At 43.5% G+C, this 22,275-nt stretch overlaps 2 protein-coding genes across 6 annotated transcripts in view; one reads left to right on the top strand and one right to left on the bottom strand.

Annotated features, from left to right (window-relative positions):
* LOC101567417 (zinc finger MYND domain-containing protein 11) overlaps window positions 1-7,476 on the top strand; it is a 115,777-nt gene extending 108,301 nt beyond the window's left edge. Inside the window, exons 13-16 of the mRNA XM_023701333.1 lie at window positions 387-455; window positions 1,296-1,568; window positions 2,078-2,263; window positions 5,161-7,476. Coding sequence (XP_023557101.1) covers window positions 387-455; window positions 1,296-1,568; window positions 2,078-2,263; window positions 5,161-5,283 — 651 coding nt within the window. The 3' untranslated portion in view covers window positions 5,284-7,476. The remainder of the gene's footprint in view (window positions 1-386; window positions 456-1,295; window positions 1,569-2,077; window positions 2,264-5,160) is intronic.
* Window positions 7,477-20,204: 12,728 nt separating this feature from the next.
* Window positions 20,205-22,275, bottom strand: part of Dip2c (disco interacting protein 2 homolog C) — a 213,139-nt gene continuing 211,068 nt past the window's right edge. For 3 of the 5 annotated variants that reach the window (XM_023701323.1, XM_023701328.1, XM_023701325.1), the window contains one exon: window positions 20,828-21,357. In XM_023701323.1, coding sequence (XP_023557091.1) covers window positions 21,105-21,357 — 253 coding nt within the window. In that variant the 3' untranslated portion in view covers window positions 20,828-21,104. Of the gene's footprint in view, window positions 21,358-22,275 lie in introns of all 5 variants that reach the window. The other 2 variants (XM_023701324.1, XM_023701327.1) reach the window with 1 other exon arrangement.

Here is a 22,275-nt window from a genome sequence, read left to right as displayed (position 1 = left end):
GCTTTGCTAAGCTTGTTCTAAGTAGGTGCTTTAGACCACTGAGCCATCTCACCAGCCCCACCACTGAGCCATCTCACCAGCCCCCCTTTGTACTCTGCGCAAGTAAACCCAAGCCAGCGAAATAAGTAGATATAAGCCAAGTTAAACCTGACTTGCGTGTGTGAAGACCTAGTGCATGCTCCTCAGTGAAGGTACCGGGGTTTTCTTAAGCCTTTGGTTTTCAGAATCGTAGTTATTGAATAAATGGTACCTGAGTGGATGGAAGGAGCAAATGGAAAGGAAGAGACTTAGCACTTCTCAACTGTGTGTCCACTAGCAGTATTTTCAGCAGAGAGGTATCTCGTAGAGTCTGGAATAATCTGACATTACTTTTACAATGTCCACAGCTAAAGGTCACTCAAGAACCAAGAGCAAAGAAAGGACGACGCAATCAAAGTGTGGAACCCAAAAAGGAAGTAAGTTGCCACCTTGCAGTGTCCAAGTGGCAACTGAAAGAGGAAATGTTCACAAAGTATGGTCCAGACAGTCCCTCCTGGTGGACACGTGGGACACTCAGGTGCTATCAGTCAAGTCACATCCACTGAGCTTGCTCTTAGACTTCTGACTCCTATCATTATATCCTGCCACTAGATAAGACACAAGCTCCAACTCTGTCCTTGTGAAGCGGCCACTGAGGGAGTTGGCAAAGTAGGAAGGACACATTGCTGGGTGCCAGAAATTTTGTCATAGCATTATTAAAGTCAAAGCATTTATCGGATAAATCAGTTATGTTAGCACTTAAAAACTGGAGACAACTATGGTGAATGAAGGTCAGCCTTTTTGAACCAGGCTTTTTTTTTTTTTTTTCAGAACCAGGGATTGAACTCAGGCCCTTGCACTTGTCAGACAAGCGCTTATTCTACTGAGCTATCTCCCTGGCCCCCTCCAGGCATGTTTTAAAACTGTAATTGGGGGTACATTCTAAACACATGTAAGAAGTACTTTAGATTATAGGAAATGTTTACTAAATCTAATCCAAAGTAATGATTACAAATGGATAATGATTTTTATATTAAGATGCTGTCTTGTTTTATATTATATATTATATATATTATATTTATATTATATATTATATATATTATATATTTATATTATATATATATATAATATAAAACAAGACAGCATCTTAATTACATTTTTAAATAGCAGACTGTTAAGTAGACAAATATAACTGAAATTTGATCCTAATAGAGTTGTTCCTGAATTAGTAAATTATCTTGCTTTGTTTTGTCCCTAACCACTTTTCTTGCCCTTAGGAACCAGAGCCTGAAACAGAAGCAGTAAGTTCTAGCCAGGAAATCCCCACGATGCCTCAGCCAATTGAGAAGGTGTCAGTATCAACACAGACTAAGAAGTTAAGTGCCTCTTCCCCTAGAATGCTGCACCGGAGCACCCAGACCACCAGTGATGGGGTCTGTCAGAGCATGTGCCATGACAAATACACCAAAATTTTCAATGACTTTAAAGACCGGATGAAGTCAGACCACAAGCGAGAGACAGAGAGAGTTGTCCGTGAAGCTCTGGAAAAGGTAAAGCTGGTCCTGGCCATTACCACTGCCACACTTGGACCTTCCTTCCCCACAGCACTGGCTGCTATGACAGCTTCCGACAGGCAGTGGTGTTTCTGGGTTACGGATATAGCAGCTAGTAGTATACTCATTTAATTTTTTTTTGTTTTTGTTTTTTGTTTTTTTGCCAAAATTCTCTGTACATCATATTGAAGTATGAGGAAAGGGTTTGTCATTCCAGTAGAAACTATTGCTAAGTTTCGGGGCTGGAGAGATGGCTCAGTGGTCTAAAGCACCTTTTTGGAACAAGCTTGGCAAAGCACAAGGACCATGGTTTGATTCCCCCAGCACCACATGCCCTGCCAGCCCCGCCCCCTGGTGGACTGAGCTAGCCACACACACACACACACACACACACACACGCAATAAATAAATGTAAAAAAAAAAAAAAACCCAAAAAACTATTGCTAAGTTTCATGTAAGTTCATGGTCCATGTAAAGCACTGTGGGTTCACTTCTTTTCTTTGCAGCTACGTTCTGAAATGGAAGAAGAAAAAAGGCAAGCTGTAAATAAAGCTGTAGCCAACATGCAGGGTGAGATGGACAGAAAATGTAAGCAAGTAAAGGAAAAGTGCAAAGAAGAATTTGTAGAAGAAATTAAGAAGCTCGCGGCGCAGCACAAGCAGCTCATATCTCAGACCAAGAAGAAGCAGTGGGTAAGGAGCACTGAGGTTTTTAAAGAATTTTTTTATCTGAAAATGTAAGGTGTAATTGAAATCAATGCTGAAATATATATTGGGTATGTAAAAATTATTCCCAAAATAAGGGCAATTCTGAAATTTTTGGCTATTTTAAATTGTTTACTAAAAATCTTATAATCTTTTAATCACAAATCCGGTATCACTGAGTATTGCTCAGGATTATTTCATAATGGTGAGATAGTAATTCAGTATGGTTAACTGATACAGCTTCTCTATCTATGCAGATGTCTTGTTTGGGCAAATTGGCCTCAACTTTTACCTGTTGACTTCCAACAAGTAAAATCCAAATTGTGAAATTGTAAATATAAGTATCATAATAATAGTTTAAAGATTTTAGATTTTCCTCTACCTAAAATTTATATATTCTTTTTTTTTTTTTTTTGTTTTTTAGGAAAAAGTCTACAGGGTGTTCAAGGTCTCACTACAAGATCAGACTCTTAGTGATTTGCCTGTTTACAGCCTCCAAAGAGCTGGGATTACAGGTGCTCGCCACCATGCCCAGTCTCAGCACACCCTGGGGGCGGGGCCCGCGCAGCAGGCCTGGGGATTGAACCCCCAGCCCCTGTGCCTGCTTGCAGGCACTTTAATCTACTGAGCTATTTGGCCGGTCCTTATATTCTTTAAAGAAATCAGTAACTTTTATGGTAATAATACTTCCTTGATTGTACTATACTATCCTCCCCTAACTATACTCCCCTAAACCTGACTAAAAGTATTATCTGGGGCTAGCCAGATAGCTAGCAGACTAAAGGGACTGGGTTTGATCCCTGGCGTGTTGTGCAGGCCCCGCACCCAGGGCATGCTGAGAGGGCAACTGAGACTGGGTGTGGTGGTGTGCGCCTGTTATCCCAGCACTTGGGAGGGTGAAAACGGGAGAATCACTAGAGTCCAGTTTGTGTAGTGAAACCCTGCAGACTGTGTACTAAGTATATTAAAATAAATAAATAAAATAAAAGTATTATCTGGAAGCTTCCAGCACTCTGTGATGTGTTTGTATGTGAGGGTACACCCAAAGCTCAACATGGCTCCAATTTTAATGATTTTTCATGAAACATTTTACAGTAATTTAACTTTTCATTTTAGTAGCCTGCTGTACATTTGTGCATTTCATAAAAGAGGAAAACATTTTAAAAACTGTGATAAAGATTTGGGTTAGGTATGGTAGCACATGCTTGTAATCCCAGTTACTCAGGAGGCTGCAACAGAAAAATCACAAGTTTGAGGCTAGGCAGGGCAACCTAGCAAGATCCTGTCTGAAAATAAATTAAAGATAAGGGTGTTGCTCAGTGGTACACCAGTTGCTACCATGCTCCAGGCTCGGGGCTCATTTCCCTCCCCCAACTAGAAAGATACCAAGTTGCAAAGGCAAATTTAACATGTAGCTTAGATAAATATAGAGATAAGGTGGTTAGAACAGCAACTGGTGAAGGGTGAAGTAAGCATTTCAGATAGGGAATGAAGGTATGCTTAAGATAAAAGACACAGAGGGCCAAAGGCTGTGGTTGTGGTACTCTACCTCCATGTACACACAGCTGGAATGTGGCCACCACATGTATAAGAAGACATCCCCTTAAGTTTCTAAAACAACCAAAGGAAATGAAAAGAAGAGGCTATAATAATTATAATACTGCTTTCTATAGTACTTTACCAGTGTGATATAGCTAGCGTTGGTATTTTGTTACACCCGTCCTTTTTTTTTTTTTTTTTTTAGATGAAGCATTTCAGGCTTATGACTAATATTAAACAGAATGACTAAAACCCTAGTTAGCAAAGCTTGGACTCCAGAGCCCAAGCTTTTCCCTTCATCAGATTGGATCTTGTAAGAAGCACAACACAGTTGTGGGACAGAAAGCAGAAGGGTTGCCAGATGCCACCATGGGTGTTGGGATTGGACAGGAGAATCATGGCAAGAGAGCTCTTTCGGCAGAGAGAGGGATGCAGAGCTGCTGACACAAATAGTAGGACACGGGAAGGAGACACAAAGGATTGTTAAAATATGAAGAAACTAAGAAGTTAAATAAACTTGATCTATTTGATCAGTTTGTGGCACAGGCCCATGATTCAGTCCCAAACCATCTGATTCATCCAAGCTATTCCCAAAATTAAACATGTCCTTTACACCTTTCTAACAGTAATTGACTTTGCTGTCATAACAAGTTTACAAAAGAATTCAAAATATTAGTTTTAACCCAAACAACGCATTAAATACACTGTCCAGAACAAAATTAGAGGGTAGAATTTTCACAGGCCAAATGTAGGCCATTCTCCCTGGGCCCAACGCCGAGGGCTTCCCCAGCTCTCAGCCCACATCTCTGTGCACACACGGCTGAGTCTGTCTGGAGAGCTGTGTCTGGCCCTCTGTCAAGTGTCAGTTGCCACAGCTCAGGCTGTCATCTTCCTTGATTTCAATGTCTCTTCCAACAGGATTATGACCACTAGTTTACCAACCCAACCAGAAACTTTCGTTTTTACTTCTTCACTGGTTTCTTTCTTCCATATCTAAACAGTCCAGCCTCACTGCAGTAGACACTTGGGCCTGACATTGCTGGGAAGTGGGCACACTGAGGGATCCTAGTGGCATTGTGAGCACATTAGTGGGAGCAGCCCCGTAGAGATGCCCAGAAGCTGGGGACCTGGGCCAGCATGAGACACGTGCTGTCAGCCTGGGCATCTCCGCTGTGTCCTTTCCTTCTGGTGCTCAGTACACAAAACACAGCCATTTGAGATGTTCCTGTGGTGTTAGTTTGAGCCCCAAAGAGTTGTAAAAGCATAGCATGAAAGGTGTGCAGTGTTAACCAGTGCCTATACGTTGGCCCGTGTCTCACGAAGTGCGCCTTGCTCCCTGTCCACAGTGCTACAACTGTGAGGAGGAGGCCATGTACCACTGTTGCTGGAACACGTCCTACTGCTCCATCAAGTGCCAGCAGGAGCACTGGCACGCGGAGCACAAGCGCACCTGCCGCCGGAAAAGATGAAGCCGGCCCCGCGTCGCCCGCCCGACGAGTACGCCTCAGACACAGTGGTTTTTGTTTCCAAGAAGCCAAAATTATTTAGAATTTGCTTCCCATTTTGCACCAGCCTTTAAACACTTTTCGTGAAGAAATTTTGCACAGTAGTTTAAATCTTTTGTTAATGCTCCTCTGGAGTTTTTCAGGGGGTAAAAAGTAACATCAGTGGAGGATATTATTTTAAATAAATTTTAATTGAGAATTTGTTGCATTTTCAGCAAATTTTAAAACATTTTTAGGTTTTACAGAGATTTTAACCTTTAAACAACAGATCTTAAAAAAAAAAAAAAAACCAGGTGAATACAAGTGAGTTTAACAAAGAAACATTTAGAATAGATCTGAATGTAAGAACTACAGAACTCTTTCAGAATAAAACATACTACCTTGATGTGACGTTTCTTCCTTAACCTTGTTGAGCTGGTCTGGTTCAGCTTAATTCACTGTTCAAAGGCATTATCTGTTGGTCATGCCAGTGGGTATGTGACTGAATTTAGGGAACAGGGTTGACACAGCAGGGCTAGTCCTGCGTATTTTTTCGTAAATATTTCCCAATTGTGTTTTTCATTATTTCTTTTCAATATATAACTTTTATAACAAATTATTAGCTTTGATCTTGTAGTTTAAAATTGCAGGGAACTGGGGTAATCTTTTACTGAGCTGGATCTTAGAGAAAATGAATATTTAAATTTTAAAGTTTGCACATTTCATCTTTGTCCTAACATGAGTGCTTGTGACAAAATAAACAAAAAATAAAACAAAAAGCCAAAAACTACCTTTATCCATATGTGAAATTATAGATGAGGCATACAAATTTCTCCGATGCTTCCCTCCCCTTCCCAGATACCATCCCAACTGCCTATTACCTGGTGTCACTTCTTGTATGTAAGTTAATACTAAAAGGAAAGAAAGCACTTAAGTTTCACAGAAGCCGTTATGTTTGTAGTAATGGGTCATTGCCTACTAAAGAACTCCATCACTGTACACAGAAGGAAGAATAATGCATGTTAATTTTCTTGTATTAAAGATGCCGTGATTTGTAAAAAGTCTGTATTTGCGGAATGTCTGGATTAAGAAGCATTACCAATAGGAATGGATCGATAGTTGACTAATGCTGTCTTTATACATAGAGATATAAAACACAACCAGGAAAACTGAAATCACTTTTCTTTAACAATTTATGTTGTTGGGTTTTTTTTTGTTTATTTTTTGGCAAAGACTGACCTTAGACCACGTCAAATTCCCATTTAATCATTTATTTTTTGAGGTTAGAGAAATAATTTGTAAATATTTATTTAGACCTTTGATATTTATTAAAGGAATTACTCTCAATGGAAGTGAAAGAATCAGGAGAAAAGCCTTTTAAAAAGTTTTCTCCAGGTTTGTCAGGGTCACTCTAAAGATGAAAGTGTAAGTCAGTCTTCTGTGAAACGTCGTCCATCCAGGCCCGATGCCGTCGCAGATGGTGGTGACACAAGTTAATTGACAAGGTGCTGCCCAGTGGTGCGCTCTGTGCGGCCTGCCTGGCAGCCCCATTTCCCACACCCACCTACTAAGTGTGCAGCGACTCGGTGTGCTGCCCCTCCTCACTGCTGTGCAAATGCCAGGGTCGCCGCGGAGCCGCGGACGGAGTCAGAACCCAGAACACGGAACCTTCTTCGATTGTTTTTCAAGTTTTAAAACTTCGATCCACCCCTATGAAAGCAAGTTATTGTGGAAATATTTTTGGTGTAAAATCATTCCAGAGTATGTAATATTTAACCAATAGCTGCATGACAGTGAGATTCGTGTTACTTTGGCTTTTTTGTCTCTGTTGACACGGTTGCACATTTCCAAGTTACTACAGCGTGAAAACTGTGTGTTTAAAAAAAAAAAAAAAAAAAACAAATTAAAAAAAGAGATTGTGGCCTGGTTTTGTAAAAGTTTTAGGTAAAATTACAATTGATTGTTTTAGGAATCATTATTAAATTTTTCTGCAATCATAAAGCTATATCAAGGTGTTGAGCTTAGCCACTATGCGCATTGTAATTACCCATTGTGGCTGTCCAGTTCTATGATGCATTCTGGCATTTTGTAAGCTGCTCTGACTAGCAATATATAGATTCATTTAATGTGTTAACATTGGTTAATAAATGTATTTAAAAAACTGGCTTTGATAAATTGTGAATTTGGTCCAGTCCCCTTTTTCAAACTCAACCCACCTAAATGTTGATCAGATACTGTGGGTTATCTGTTGGTGACTGTTCAGTGTTAATATTCGGTAAGTGTGTCCTGTAATCCCAGGTAGTTAGGAAGCTGAGGCGTGAATCTAAGGCCAGCCCAAGTAATCAGCAAGGCCCTATCTCAAAACAAAATGAAACCAAACAAAAACAAAAGCAAAGTGTTACAATATAGTTTGTTCACTTAAACACTTAAATTTACATTCACTAATTCTCAGAAAGGCAGCCTGAAAACAAACTGAGAGGATGAGTGTTGCATATTTTTTTCTATGCATCAGCCTGCCAAGTGGATGCACTGTTCACAACTGAGGACATTCTTAACTGGAGTAGCCGCTGAGACACAGCCTCTGCTATTTTCATTCATTGGTTGGCATGTTTATAGGCATTTGCCGGTACTAAGTTTCAGTCTCATCATTAACCCACCTTCACTTCATCTTGTACCCAGTCTTCCTTTTTGATGCTCGGGTTGTATGTGCATAACTGCGGTTGAATGTTTAGAAATGAATCCTGCAGCCCCATATCTGTAGGATTCTGAAGTTTCCAACAGTAATGTAGGCTGTTCTCTTCACCTTCGTTTTGTCTGTCTCAGTTACTTTGCGCTCTCTGCTGAGACAAAATACCCAACACCCGAAGTTAAAGGTGGAAAGGTTTGTTTAGCTTATGGTTTATGGAGGTTTCAGCTCCAGGGCAGGGTGGCTTTCCAGAGGAGAACAGTTCATAGTGGACAGCAGAAAGCAAAGTGAACAACTGACCTTAACAGCATCTTCCTGCCCCTTTCTTCTCTGTCTAGGCTGCTGGGATTGGGGTGGTGCCAAACCATACTGGTCACACACCCTTAATCTCAGCATCTCTTTCTAAATTCAGCCACCTCTGAAAAACCCTCTGACCATGTGAGGCTTTGGGAAGACATTGTTTTGCTGGATCCAGTTTTCTAAGCAACAAACTACTGTTTCTAATTGAAAAATCTTGAGGTCAGACATTAAACTCTGTTTCTACACCTGAAGTGTTCGAGTTGTGTTCAAAACACCTTTTTCAATTAAAAAAATTAAGTAGAACACTATCACTTTGGTGAGAGGCAGTCCAAATTGAATTGGTGGAATTAGGAGAGACTAATAAAACAGCTTGCCATTTCCCAATATTTAACAAAACAACACAAAACGCAGACATGAAATAGTGTGCTTGTGTGGAAGCCACCTTGTTTTAAGGAAGGACAAAACTGGACCTTGATGTAAAAGCAGTGGCCCTGTTCTGGCTACTCAAGGCAGCGTAGCTATAGACAGGTAAATTTAGAAGGATTTAATAACTTGCCCAGATCTGTTGTAGCGCTGAGTGACAGAGCTCAGTCTCCCAACTCACATCTCACTTTATTTATTTATTTTTTTTATTATTTATTTTTTTATTTTTTCTATATTTAGGACAAGGTCTAGAGGATCTCACTACATAGATTGGACTCTGAGTGATACCCCTGCTTTCAGCCTCCCAGTTGCTGGGATTACAGGTGCACACCACCACACCCAGTCTCAATGGCTGTCTCAGCCTGCCCTGAGGTGGGGCTGGCACCACACAGCAGGGATTAAACCCAGGCCGCTGGGCTCTAACTCAGCAGGTGCTTTAGTCCACTGAGCTATGAGGCTGGCCCTTTTTCAGGTTTCACTTTTAAGGCCTGTTTTTTTCCACTCATATGCTAGGCTGAAATATACACATACAAAATCACCCCATAAACCTTGAAAGCCAGCGTCATCAAGTTCAGGGTGTCTAACCTGTCTTTCCCTGCCTCACTGCGCTTCCCCAGTCAGTCCCCACAGTGGCAGTCTTCGTGCTGATGCGACCTCTGTGCAGTAAGGGATTCTGCCTTTAGTTTTGCCTTTGGTTTCTAATTCAGTACTTTACAATCTTATTAAAGCCCTGCTAAATCTCGCCCCCTGTGTCTGCACTGCTAAGGAGTTCAGGAAGCTGGAAGCAGTGGACCCTTTCCTGGCACGTGTACACATGTACAAGACACTGCGTAACAGCACATATTCCTAAGGCCCAGAATTACTGTGATCCTTGGGTTAGGAATTTTCAACCCAGAGGGACTGGAGGAACAAAAACGTTTAGGGCCTGAAGGGAATTGCTGTAAGCTACGTGCAGGCTCAGGCTTTGCTATGACCAAGGGGTGCTGGGCTGGTGAGTGCCTTTGTCACAGATGTCGATTCTCTTGCCTAGAGACTACACTTGAGAGGCGAGGTCCTGAGGTGTGCAAATTTATGAAAAAGTAAGTACTGCACTGTATTACACACCCTAGAAAGCACTGCAGTTACCAGAAAGCATAAGGAGAGGGCAGGTATGTAGCTGCATTTTCCAGCAGCCACATTCAAAAGTGAAACAGGTGAAATTCATGTTGATATATCTTACTGTATGCAAAACAGTAACATTTCGATTTTTAAAACTTATTAGTTTAAATTCTTGTTCTGTACTGTCTTCAAACTCGTGTCTTTTATAACCTGAGCACATCTTCACTGAGCCTTGTCACCCACATTCACAGGTGGTCAGGCTTGAACAGAGCACCCTAAAAACAAGCTTAGTCTTGGCAAGTGCCAGCCCTATCAGCCTATCGGCGACTTGGAGGAGACACAGCACACAGCAAGTGCATCCTCACACAGGACCAAAGAGCTGAAAAGAAAATAACTGATCTGTTGTTGCCAGAATTTGAGCCTCTGTAAGGGCAGGCTCAGGTTCTAAGTTGGAATTTAACTTGATGATCCAAGAGAGGGCTCTATAGGGTCCCTTTAAAACACCCTTTAAGACACCTGTTTAACGTCATACAGGAGGGACCATGGAGACACCACCAGTGACAAGGTGGACACACCCCTAGGGTGAAAGAAAGCTAATGGTTACTCTGTCCTCTCAGGCGAGGCCTGAGAACCAAGAGGAGCCATGTTATCAGAAGAAAAGTACTCAGGTTCTTCCTGACATGGGAGCCCCACAGGGCTGCAACAAAAACCTGAGGAAACCTAAATGCTTTTACACCTCATTGACCAAAGGGCCGAGTGTGAAAAAGGACCTAAATTGTATGGGGAGGCTAAAGAAAGATATTTAAAAAACAAAAGATCTTTGGCTGAGGTTTTTCCTTCCTTAAAACAATCCTGTTGGCTGCAAGTCCCTCCCAAGACTTTCTTTTCTCCTATGGGAAGAGCATTGTTCACCGAGGAGTTTTTGTTCCGGTTTTCAAGAGAAGGAAGATTAGAATGCCCTTGCTGTTTGCTGTTTTTCAAGTGCCTTTGGCTCAAAATAATTTTATGGAAAGCAGTGAATTTGGGCATAGCATGGTCTGCTGCCTTCAGGGCATGTTGCTAGGTAAGTCAGGCAGTCACTGAAAGACATACTGGGTTCCGCCTGGAGCTGTCGCACTCATCGATTAGAATCAGAGTAGCCTGGGGGAGGGGCACGGCACGGGGCTCGCTAAGGGCAGAACATCGCAGTCACCCTGACCTGCCATACAGCACTGTCCCCGAAATTAACACGTCCTGTGCTGCCCACTGTATCAACTTTCTCACCACAATAAGATAGAATAAAAAACAGGCAGAAAACAGAGAGAACTCACGCAAAGCTTTTAACATAAATAAGCAAATCACGCTCGCTGTCCCTTCACACCCACAAGGACTGCGGTACAGTTGTCCCTTCTTACCTGTAGGAGACCTGGTCCAAGCCTCCCGGCCATGCCTGAGAGGGTGGATAGTACTGATTTTATACATACTCTGTTTTTTCCTACACACACAAAACCCCATGATAAGGTTTAAATTATAAATTAGGCACAGTGAGAGGTTCCCAACAGTAATGATAATCCAATAGAACAATGGTCACAACAGGCCACAATAAAAGTCACGTGAAGGCTGTCTCTCTAAGTATGTCCCCATGCCGTACTCGCCCCTCCCTGGATGACATGAGGCAATGCAGGCCTGTGGGGGTGACAGAGGCAGAAGACAGTGGCCCCATGACAAAATTAGTGCACCCAGAGGGCCCCGATGCTACCAGCCAACTGCAGGCAATGAAAACCAGGGGCAGAGAAACTGCAGGTAATGGGAGACTGTGGTAACCACAGGAGAGGTAAGAGTAAGCACCGGAAGGCCACGAGAAATGGAATCTCAGATAGGACAGGAACGTGAAGTAGTACAGCCACTTCCAAAAACAGCTTGGGGTTAAACACAGCTAGACCACGTGATGCAGCCCAGCGATGAGAATGTGTCCGCACAAAAACCCATACGCGGTGTTTGCAGTCGCATTCCTGGGAAGAGTGGCAGTGTGGCAGGAGGCGGAGCCCGGATTCCCAGCACTCTGGAGGCTAGGATGGGAGGCTTGCAAGTTAAAGTCTGGTTTGGGCAACACAGAAACTCAGCAGGACTCTGTTTCAAAGAAAGTTAAATAAGAGGGATATAGCTTACTGTGAAGTCCCTGGATCCAGTCCCTGGTATTAGAAAGAAAAAAGAGAAGCGGAAACTTCCCAGAAACCCATCTGCTGGTACATGCATAAGCCAAGTGCAGTGTACATGCATTACACAGTGGAGTATTAGAACTTTAAAGAGAAAGACATTTTGATAGATGCTATATCATGGATTGCACTCTGGAAAGTCTGAGTGAAAGAAGCCAGTTACAGAAGAGTACACATTACATGACTCCACTTACATGAAATTTCTAGAATAAGTGAACCTGTTACATGGGAGGGTGGCTATGACTGGAGAGCTCAGAGCTCCTTTCTGAGCTACCAGAAAAGCTCTAGACTATGTCATCGATTGCATACCTTCAAATACATTAAATACCATTTGACTGCATACTTTTTATTTTTAATGTATTTAGTACAGGGTCTACAGGGTCTCACTACACAGACCGGACTTGCAGTGATCTCCTGTGTTCAGTCTCCCAAGCTCTGGGATTACAGGCTTGCGCCACCACGCTCAGTCTCAGTCATCATCCCATTGCACCCTGAGGGTGGGGCCCTGCGCCTGTCTAAGCAAGTGCTTTAACCCATTGAGCTATCTGGCCAGCCTACTGACTGTATACTTTTAATGAGCGTGGTGAGTTGCATTTTAATAAAGTCATATAACATTTTGTAAAGCATATGCAATTGCATTTTGTTTCAAAATAATGGCAAGTGGACATCCAGTGTTGATAATTTAAGACTTTTGTCATGGCCTTTAAATGAAACATTTTGGCTTGATTAAAACTGGAGAAGAAGGAGGGGGAAGCAAAGAAGGAGGAGAGACATAAAAGACACTTGGCAGAAGCATTCCTGTTTTAACTTTCAAAATTGCATTTGAAATTCAAAAGCAAAACAAAACAATGAAGAAATTACATATGAACCCCAGGACAGAGGCACAATGTCTGCAGATCACGCTGAGCACGTCGCACCAGCTGAGCCTAGAAACACAAAAGGCACGCAGGTGAATGAAAAGTGTGGGCAGTGCTCCAGCCGCTCCCCCGGGCCTTGGCCATCTTTGCACTGTTTTATCTCTGCCTCTTCAAACAACTCACACCAAAAGCGCTGACCTTAACTCCTCACAGCCCTGGGGACTCCGTGTGCTCCCAGCCCTGAGCCTGTCTAGATGTCTTTGTATAGGTTTGGGGTTTTTTCCCCTAGTATCTGGCCTGAGGCCCCCTCCCCCAAATGAGTCATCTACCTTTGCTTCCCTTTGTTCCTCTTAGCTGGCAGTAATGATAGGCTGAGGAAATGGGGTTCTCAGGTGGTCTCCTGGAAAAGTGTGAATTCCTTTGGGCCTCGAGCCACGTGTCACAGGTGTTTAATCTGACATTTATAGGAGTGAAACTAGGAGGAAACTAAAGGTCGTCTCTCACTGAAGTGATCTAAAATTTTATAATCCTCTCCCCTCTCCCAGGCCTCAAAGGTATTCTGCTTGAGGGGGTCCTGTGAGAGCTGAGATTTCCTTCAAAGTAAGAGGCACAACAGGAGCAGGATGTTAGGGGTGTAGCTCAATAAGGTTTACTCCCCAGCGACACACCACACACACACACACACACACACACACACACACACACACTGAAAAGATGAACCAGGAGGTCCTGGTTCAGATATTTAACTGTTAATAGGCTAAGTGGCCCAAGAGACAGAGAAAAAGACAAAGGGATAAAGCTCAACTTCACATTGAATACTTCATGTAGTTTCCATATTTGGGTTGTATGACTGGATTATGTACTCAAAACATTAAGTTTTGCCAAAGATAAAATAATGATTTGGTGTTTCCTAACAGTCCAAGCAACACATGATATTTTTCTGTTTCCCCCTTTCTGAATTGCATCAATCCTAGCCTGAGGCCCTGACACCTTCATGCATTGTGTACAGTTAGAATGTTTATTTCCAGAATTAGACTGTTACTGCCAGGCAACTTTGTCCTTCCTTGAACCTTGTTGCCATGCCAGGTTAAAAATAGTAAGAGCCGCCTGGCTGCCCGAACGAAGACTGACTGCACTTAACTGCTGGAGGATTTGTGTAACGGGAATAGGTGGAAGCACAGAAAGCATGCAGGCTCCAGAGGGAGCGCACGTTGGATGGGGAAAGCGAACTTTCTATAGACATGTACCCCATAAATCAGCCTTTTATGTAAATAAACTGAATTTGTAAGAAGCTAATGGGTGAATGTTGGATTTGAACTTTAAACAGCAAATGAAGGTCTCAATTGCATTACAGAGACCGCATGATCTTTTTGAATTTCTCTTTCCAAGGTGTTTAACCTATCTTTAAAAATTGATAGGAACTAATAGCAAATCTCCCTCTGCTGGTAGACTTTTGAACAGAAATGTACAGCAATTCTGGTGTTGAAAAAGAATGCTACTATTTAGGGAATCCTGTTGTTCCCAGTGAATGGGAAGCCCTGGTTCACTGTCCTGTTCCTGTGGCCCAGCAGCCCTGGCTCCCCTCAGAGAAGGACAAGGCCGTTGGCCAGGAGGGGCCCTGGTGCTGCTGTGCTTGTCCCTACGGTTCCTGACCCTCTTGGCCTCCACCCGGATGTCACTCATCCTGACACAGCATGACAAAGCCCCAAACCTTCCAAAGAGACTCTCCTTTGCTCTCTGGATTGACTTCAAGAAACAAAAGGGCCACTTCCTCTGCGCAGTCCCAGTTCCCCAGGGCATTCTTCATCTAAGCATTCAGGTGATGTGAACCTGAACTCTTAATCAGGGAACTTGGAAATGAAAGGGCTTATGAAGCCATAACAGATGCCAGTCAGCAAAGGACAGGGTCCCAGGACAAGCTCTCTAGCCCCTCAGCAGCAGGGCTGAACAGTGGGTGGAAATGGGTCTGCTAGACCTAGAGCTAACAGCATTTTCCTAATAAAAATCTGAGTAGGGAAAGAATAAATTGTGCACAGTGGACTTGGATTTTGGCTATGGAACAGGAAATGGGGAAAGCAGGGGACAGCAGGACAGTCTATGAGCAGTGACCCGGTCAGTTAAAAAGAAGCCTTGCAGCGTGGTGTGTTGGCACATATCTGTAACCCTAGAACTCCGGGAGGCTGAGACAGGAGGCTTGAGCCCAGCCTGGGTGCCTCACAGAGACTTTGCCTTTAAAAAAAAAAAAGTGCTAGGCATATAGTTCAGGGTGAAGGCCCTGGATTCAATCCAAAGTATTGCAAAAATAAGTAAATAAAAGTAAAAATGTGAAAAGACCTTTTGGTTCCATGTTGGATTTGCAAGCAAGATGCAGCAGTGCCTGATGATGGACCAAATGAAGCGGGGCAATTCTGAACTGAGAGAAAAGAAGCCTGGCACGGGGATTCTGAACATGAATCCACTGGATCACCAACACGTCCAATACTGTCGGCCCAGGTTTGAGTGGGGGTCAGGGATGTGGAAAGCTTTGGTGGCCCACAGCTGTTAACAGGGGAACTTCCGTCATTTCTGCTCAGTGCCACCCTGTGGCCCTTGTAATTAAATGTAGAGCATTTTAGAATTTTATCAAAGGTTGGGAATGTGTTTGAGTGGGTGAGTCAGCAACCTGCTGATGCTATCTGGTGAGAGCAGCTCCATGTCATGTCCGGGAGCTGGGTGAGGGTGGACGGGAGCACCTCTGTGGCATCAAGGGCATCCTCAGGGCCCAGCTCGGAGCCCTGGGCTTTCCCCGCTCCTGCATCCCACAGCCACCATGGAGTGAAGCTCAGATGTTTGGTAATTGAATACATAAACGAAATAGAAATTGAGAAATTAAGTCTTTTCCTTCTTTCTCCCTCTTCTTGATTTATGCTAACTGCTTTGCCATTTCCTGAACCATGAACAGCTGCTCTGGCTCCTGGTTGTTGTGTCACAAATTCCCCTCACGCAGGGTGCAGAGGAAGGCAAAGTGTGTTTTCCACACCCAGGCTGCCTCTGCATGCCAACTGCCCAGGCCCCCCCACCTCTCAGCCTCAGCCCAAGCTGGGATTCGAGTCTGAGGAGGGTCAGCCAGCAACTGAAGAGAAGTTATTTGCCATGGGGTATTCAAAGTCCATGTCCTTACACAGCCATAATTCTGAGGTACTAACAGCCTGCTGCTCCCCCTCCACTCAGTTCCGTCTGAAATCCAGTTCTCAGTGGAGCTGAGGCAGCTTCGCTGTCACACAGCAGACAGCCCCCTGTGCCCTTGATACACCGAAGATGTCACCGGAGTCCTCATGCAGGCCAGGGGAGCTGCGACTGTTGGTGACACACAACATCATCACACAGGAATGGGTCACACTGGCACAGCGACCAATCCAGATCCCCTGCACAGGTATCAAGGGATTGGTCTTGGCCTATAATTTTGTTCTGAATCAACCTTCACAACCAAAAGCAACCCACCACAGCACAGTCACTAGGCTTAAACTAGACGTGTGGGTGGGGGCACATCTGGCCTCAGAGAAATGATGATGATGACATCAGCTGAAAGACTTACCCTAGAAAGATGCTGAGACTACAGGAGAGGTCATACTGTGTGCCACCACAACTCCCTGGAATATGGATGAAGTCTTAGTAGCTGGACAGGGTGGCTCGCACCTGTAATCCCAACACTTGGGGGCTGAGACAAGACCAGGAGTTTGAGCCCAGCTAGGGCAACTTAGTGAGATCCTGTGTGACAGTTAACTGATAACATCAACCTGAATAAGAAACACTCACCTAAATTGGATCAGCATTGTTCTGAGTGTGGCTCAGGGGATTTACTGAGGATTTCCTGGATGTGACAGCAATCAAAGGGTTTGCATCCTAAATGGTATAAAAGGGAACAAAAAAGGCAGGCCAGGTCTTCACCTGCCCCTCAGGGGCTGTCTCCTGGCTTCCAGTGCAACCCTGTCAGTCTCCTGATAGACTCACATGGAACGCTGCAGGGAACTCAAGGCCTTTGGATGCTTCTGCACTCTGCCACATCGGCTCTGTTGGCAAGCACCGTAAGCCAATCTTGTGAATCTTTATGTATTTGTATATCTTGCACTAAATGTTTCCCAGTAAGCACTGATAGATATACTGTTTCAAAATTAAAAAAAAAAAAAAAAAAAAAAAAAAAGAGCATTGGAGATACAGCTCAATGGGAAGACTCTGGGTTAAACTCCTGGTACAAGAAAAGCAAAAGGTGTAATGTGCCTGTAGGGATCAGGAACTGTGATCTCCATGGCCAGTGAGGGCAGAGTGTCACAGGCAATAGGGAAGCTAGCAAATGCTTCCTTTGGACCAGGGACTTCGTAGAACCAGTGTTACTGCTTCTGTTCAGGGGGACAGATCTTCCCAATCTCAGCACACTGAAATGTCACAGGATTCCTAGGACAGAATGATGACTGACAAGCCAAGCAAAACGTTAGGTGAGCCTGTCTGAAGAACACAGGCTTGTGTTAGAGGCCAGGGAGGAGGTAGAGCATGACAGCTCACTAGAAAGTGCCAGCTTGTGCCGCTAAGTGGATGCACGTGTGCACTGTGTGCGTGCACGTGCAGGCTAAAGGACAACTCTGCAGGAGTGATGCTGTCACCCTTCTTGTATCTGACTGGTCACTGTTAGTGCTGAAAATGTCACTTCCTTGCAATATGCTGTAGACCTCCATGTAACCAGGAAGGCCTTACACCAGCCACCTGCTTGGAGGGTAAGTGAAGTTCTAATGCAAACTACAGCACTCAGACTATTCCTGGCAGCGTGAGTCAAGTTCCAAGTTCTGATTGTGCGCATCAACACGTGTAAAGCCGAAGGTCAGCTTAGTCACTGCTCTCGAAAAGACAAAGCAATGAGACCCTGGGGAAAAGATAAATCTTCTAGGCTGTCACACAAATACAGGTGATTTGGGATGGTTACGTCACCTACTGCTGTCACCGATATGCAAGGCTCTCCTATGATTCAGCTACTAGAAGGTATTTGCATACAGGACGCATGTTTACCATCTGTCCCAAAAAGTTGTCAATAATCTGTACACTTGCACCAAAATGTGAACAAATATATCGAGATATATTTAAAAGAATTAAAAAAACATTTCACAAAACATTTGTTGCCATAGGAGTTATTTTTAGCCATAAATGCCCACATCAAAATTTAAACATCATTCAAAGTATGATTATTTGTACTAAGTTATGCAGCAAATTATATAAACAGAGTTGGATACACTTCCCTGCAGGAGTTACCTCTTTCCTGGAGTGGAAGCTGTCTTTTGCAGACATTTTTCAGGGGTACCAATAAGAAAACTGCTATTTTCAGAGCAACAAAAATAAAAGCTTTTATTTGTTCATTTGAATATAAAACAGGCGTTATCACAGATGTACAAAGCGTACTGGTGGTTGAACATACAAGAAGGTTGCTGTCCTTTGCACATAAAAATTTTGTTTGAAACTGTGATTGGTTGAGTACATGAATTTCTCTAACCAGTCACCACACTCTGAAATAACGCTGCTAACATTCAACTGATAAAAGGGACCATCTCCCTTGGGTAAAGTGTCAAGCAGGATTAAATATATATAATAAACAAGCACCATGAGGAATCTGCTCCTGTTTGATTAGGTCTGTGTTGCCATGTTCACTGCGTACCCTCCTTTTGTGCAAGTCGATTACATGGTTTTGGCTGACTTCAAAAGCACAAGGTCACAAGACAAACATTTTTTTTTTTTACATTCTCATGAATGATTTATCTACAGTACAATTTCTAATACAGAACGATCCTTCTTTATTGCTGAAACTGGTGGTACCTACATGTCTCCTGTTACTTGCACAAACTTCGATCCCAGTCCCACCAACTCTTTTGAACCTAAACTCTATGTCAGAGATGACAGGATGCAGAGGAGACTTGCTATTAACTGCGCTCACATCTGCCCTGCAGCATTCGCCCTCCTTGATGTGAAGTTGATATGGTGGAAGTTAAATGTTCGATGCGACATCTGATTTTGTTTTTGTTTTTTTTTTTTTGCTTCCTGACAGCTGGACCTCACACATTTTCCTGCATTGTTTGCTGCACGTTTCAAAATCAGGATCCTATCTGAAACCTTAAACCTACTTCTCCTTACATGAGATGTGTGAGAGTAAGAAAATGTCTTTTTTTTCCCTATATGTGGTAGTTTTTCCCCCTTAGGAAGCAAAAAACTGTAGGAATGTGTATCTGACGCATGTAGAGAAACACTCATACACGGCAATGAGCAAACAATATTTTCAAAGTTAAATGATTTGTGGAGATGGAAGGATGCTCCATATATGCAGAAAAGGTTATTTTTATTCTTAAAAACTGTGTCACTTTATTTTTTTAAAAAAACAATCAGCCTTGGATCTCAGAAGTCAAACAAAACTCTCTTTTAGCAAAGGGCTTACTGCTGGCTGCATATAACAAGGGCAGACAAAGACACTGCCTAGAATATAACAATAAAAAAAGAATCTAAATTTTGCCCAGCAACAATCTTAGTCATGCATATCTAGTACTGAGAGCCACTGCAGGACCCTATTGGGGGCCATTATAAAATAATAAATCCATCCTGATTTGCCAAGCCCTCCTTGGTTGGATACAGACAGGCCAATTCAAGTTGGAAATGCACAGATGAACTCTGCAAATTACAAGGTTTGAGCAGCGACAGCAGTGACAGAGACCAGGGACCTGTCTACCTCGGGCACAGGTGCAGCTGGGCGGGTTGCTTGCTGTTATTACCCCCAACTCAGGAGGGGGTGGGTTCGCTTAGGGCGGAGCTAGGAATCCCCAGAGACCAGAGCTTCACAGTCAGCTGGGTCTTCAGATGAGGGGATGTCACTTATGCGAGTGTTTTCCCTTAAAACTGTCTGGATTTTCTGTCCACGCACACAGCAGCCATCTGAGAGGGAAACTCGATGCAACCTGGGGGAGGCGGCAGCAGCCACAGAGTAGTAGTTTTTGTCATACTAACGACCAAAAAAGGTGACACTATAAGGCTGAAAAACATGATACAAAGAATTCTTGCAGCTAAGGAAACAAGCGCTCTTTGCCAGCCTGCAGCCCCCTCGGTGTCATCAGCACACGCTGGCTTTAGCACATTCACAGTCATCCCCAGGGCAAAGGAAAAGATAGTGCACACTGAGCTTAAAGTTCCTTCACCACCTCTGAGATGGCAGTGAGCCCACGTGCTGGCCTCTGGTTCCCGAAGACACTCCAAGACAGGGCTACCGGCGACCTGCGGTGCTCACAGCGGCAGCGTGTATGTGAGTTTGGTGGAGGGTGCACCATGCAAGTGACAAGTTCTGCATTTAAACTTTAAAATCTCCTTTTTTCATTAGTGAATTTATATTTCATATATATATATTTGTTGTGATACTATCCACGCAAGATAATACAACACTTTTTATATTAGCAAACATTACAAGACTTTAATATTCTTGAATGTTTTTTCTCTTTTATACTTCTAAAGAGATCAAAATAAATTAAACATTTTGTACATAATTACATATTGAGGAAGTTAACTTATTTTTATCTTTTTAGTTTAGTACAAAGATATTTGCAAGATAATTGCCGAAATACACCTTATTTATAATTTCTTCTCATCCTATGCTAATTTCAAAGGCCATAAATCGGCCTTATCTCTTCAGCACATTTCTGACAAAGAAAGCTGCTAAAATCTAATGGGACGGTGCTACCTGGAAGGTTTTCTCGTACCTCAATAAATGTTCCAGAAGGGTGAGATCTAGCAATGGCTTAAATTAGTAACAGATCCATGTCATTAAGATTTTATGACACATTAAAACAGAGAAAACAATTCTTTGTCACACTACATAAATTGTTTAAAAGAACCCATCTGGAGGGCAGAATATTTTTTAATTGCTATTTCGGCTTAACAAAATACCACATTTACGAAGAGAGCACTTTTTATCCAATAATTAAAAAAAAAAAAAAAAAGGAAGAAAGAAAAGTTTTTGAAATGAGCTTTTCCAACAAACTGAAGGCAGTGGGCCAAGTCCTTCTGAGCGCACTCCAGCGGCCAAGTCACATTTCATCCCCACGCCAGGGTGACTGCCACAGGATGGCCTCCTCCCTTCCTCCCCACAACGGCTCCGTGCTGGCGACTGCGGTCCTCACATCTGCATGGTTCAGTGGACACTGAGAAAAATCTTTACATCTCTAAAAAAGTCCATGGAAGCCAGAGATGAGACTACATGTTGTAGGCCACATAGATGGGGTCCAGCTGGTCTGCCAAAAACCCGTCACGGAGGTGCATCCGCTGTTTCTCCCCACGGGAGTTTATGGGAATCACCCCGATGTCCACCACAACTACGACACCTACAATCAGGTAGTGTTCCTCCAGGACCACGTTGGTCACCAGTGGAACCAGGTCCAAGGCTTCTTGCTCTGACCCATCGAGCTCTACCACAACCACCAGCAGATTTGTCCAGGTGAACACAGCGCTGGAAGAGAAAAGAAAAACTATCGTTATTTGTAAAGTCTTTAATTTCAGGATTATGTTTTCTTTTTGAAAAAGTTCTGCTGGGCTCAGCTTGGAGCTGCTGGACCACTTCCAACCACCTCTTCTAGCTGGGTCCTGTCTCTGGGGCCACTTGCTGTTGCTCAGAAACTATTTCAGGCACAGCCTCTCTGGTGAAGATGTAGCTCCTCTTTAGGATGGGTCTTCTCCCATGGTGGCCCTCACAGTGTCCTGATCTTTCCAACTGCTGTGTCTGCAGCATGGCTTTGCTTCCACCTGTCTAGAGGAGTCGCCTTCCACTTCCACTTCTTCGCTGCTTCTGGAGAGCTGACTTTGTCTTGGGGTGCAGCATGCTGCCCACATCTGCCCCCAAAGCGCCCCTGTGCCTCTGTCTCCTGCTTCCAGGCACTGCTGAAGGTGTGCACATGTGGAGGGGATGCTCCTTTCCTAGCCCTCCTAGAATCCGTGCACCATTCCCTTAATGTCACCTACTTCCCTGTCCTCAGACCCAGTATGGAACCTGGTTAGTGTGTGTGACCAGGGTAGGGATGTGCAGTCCTGGCCCTGATTCTGTCACCATACTAAATTTGGAGATGACAGTCCACAGTAAGAACTAATTCACACAGGCACGCTTCATTTGGCGCACAGTTGTTTTTTGGCAGGAAGGACCTCAGAATATTTAGTCCAACCAGTTGGCAAAAGCATAACACAATGCTTTATACTTTCAACCACATTCCCCTTGCAAAGTTGGCTTTCAGAGCTCCCTGGGTAAGGATCTTACAATGCATGGATGCTGGTATAAAGATCCACTTGGCCAGAAGGTTCCTGGGCAGAGAGGGCCGCATGGTGAATAGGCTAAGGCTCCAGAGATGTGTGTGTGTGTGTAAGTGTGTGTGTGAGT

This window comes from Octodon degus, unplaced genomic scaffold (assembly GCF_000260255.1).
Source record: "Octodon degus isolate 3935 unplaced genomic scaffold, OctDeg1.0 scaffold00133, whole genome shotgun sequence".
NCBI classification, from domain to species: Eukaryota; Metazoa; Chordata; class Mammalia; order Rodentia; family Octodontidae; genus Octodon; species Octodon degus.
The sequence above is the reverse complement of the archived record's forward strand: the minus strand, read 5'-3'. Positions and strand labels throughout refer to the sequence as shown.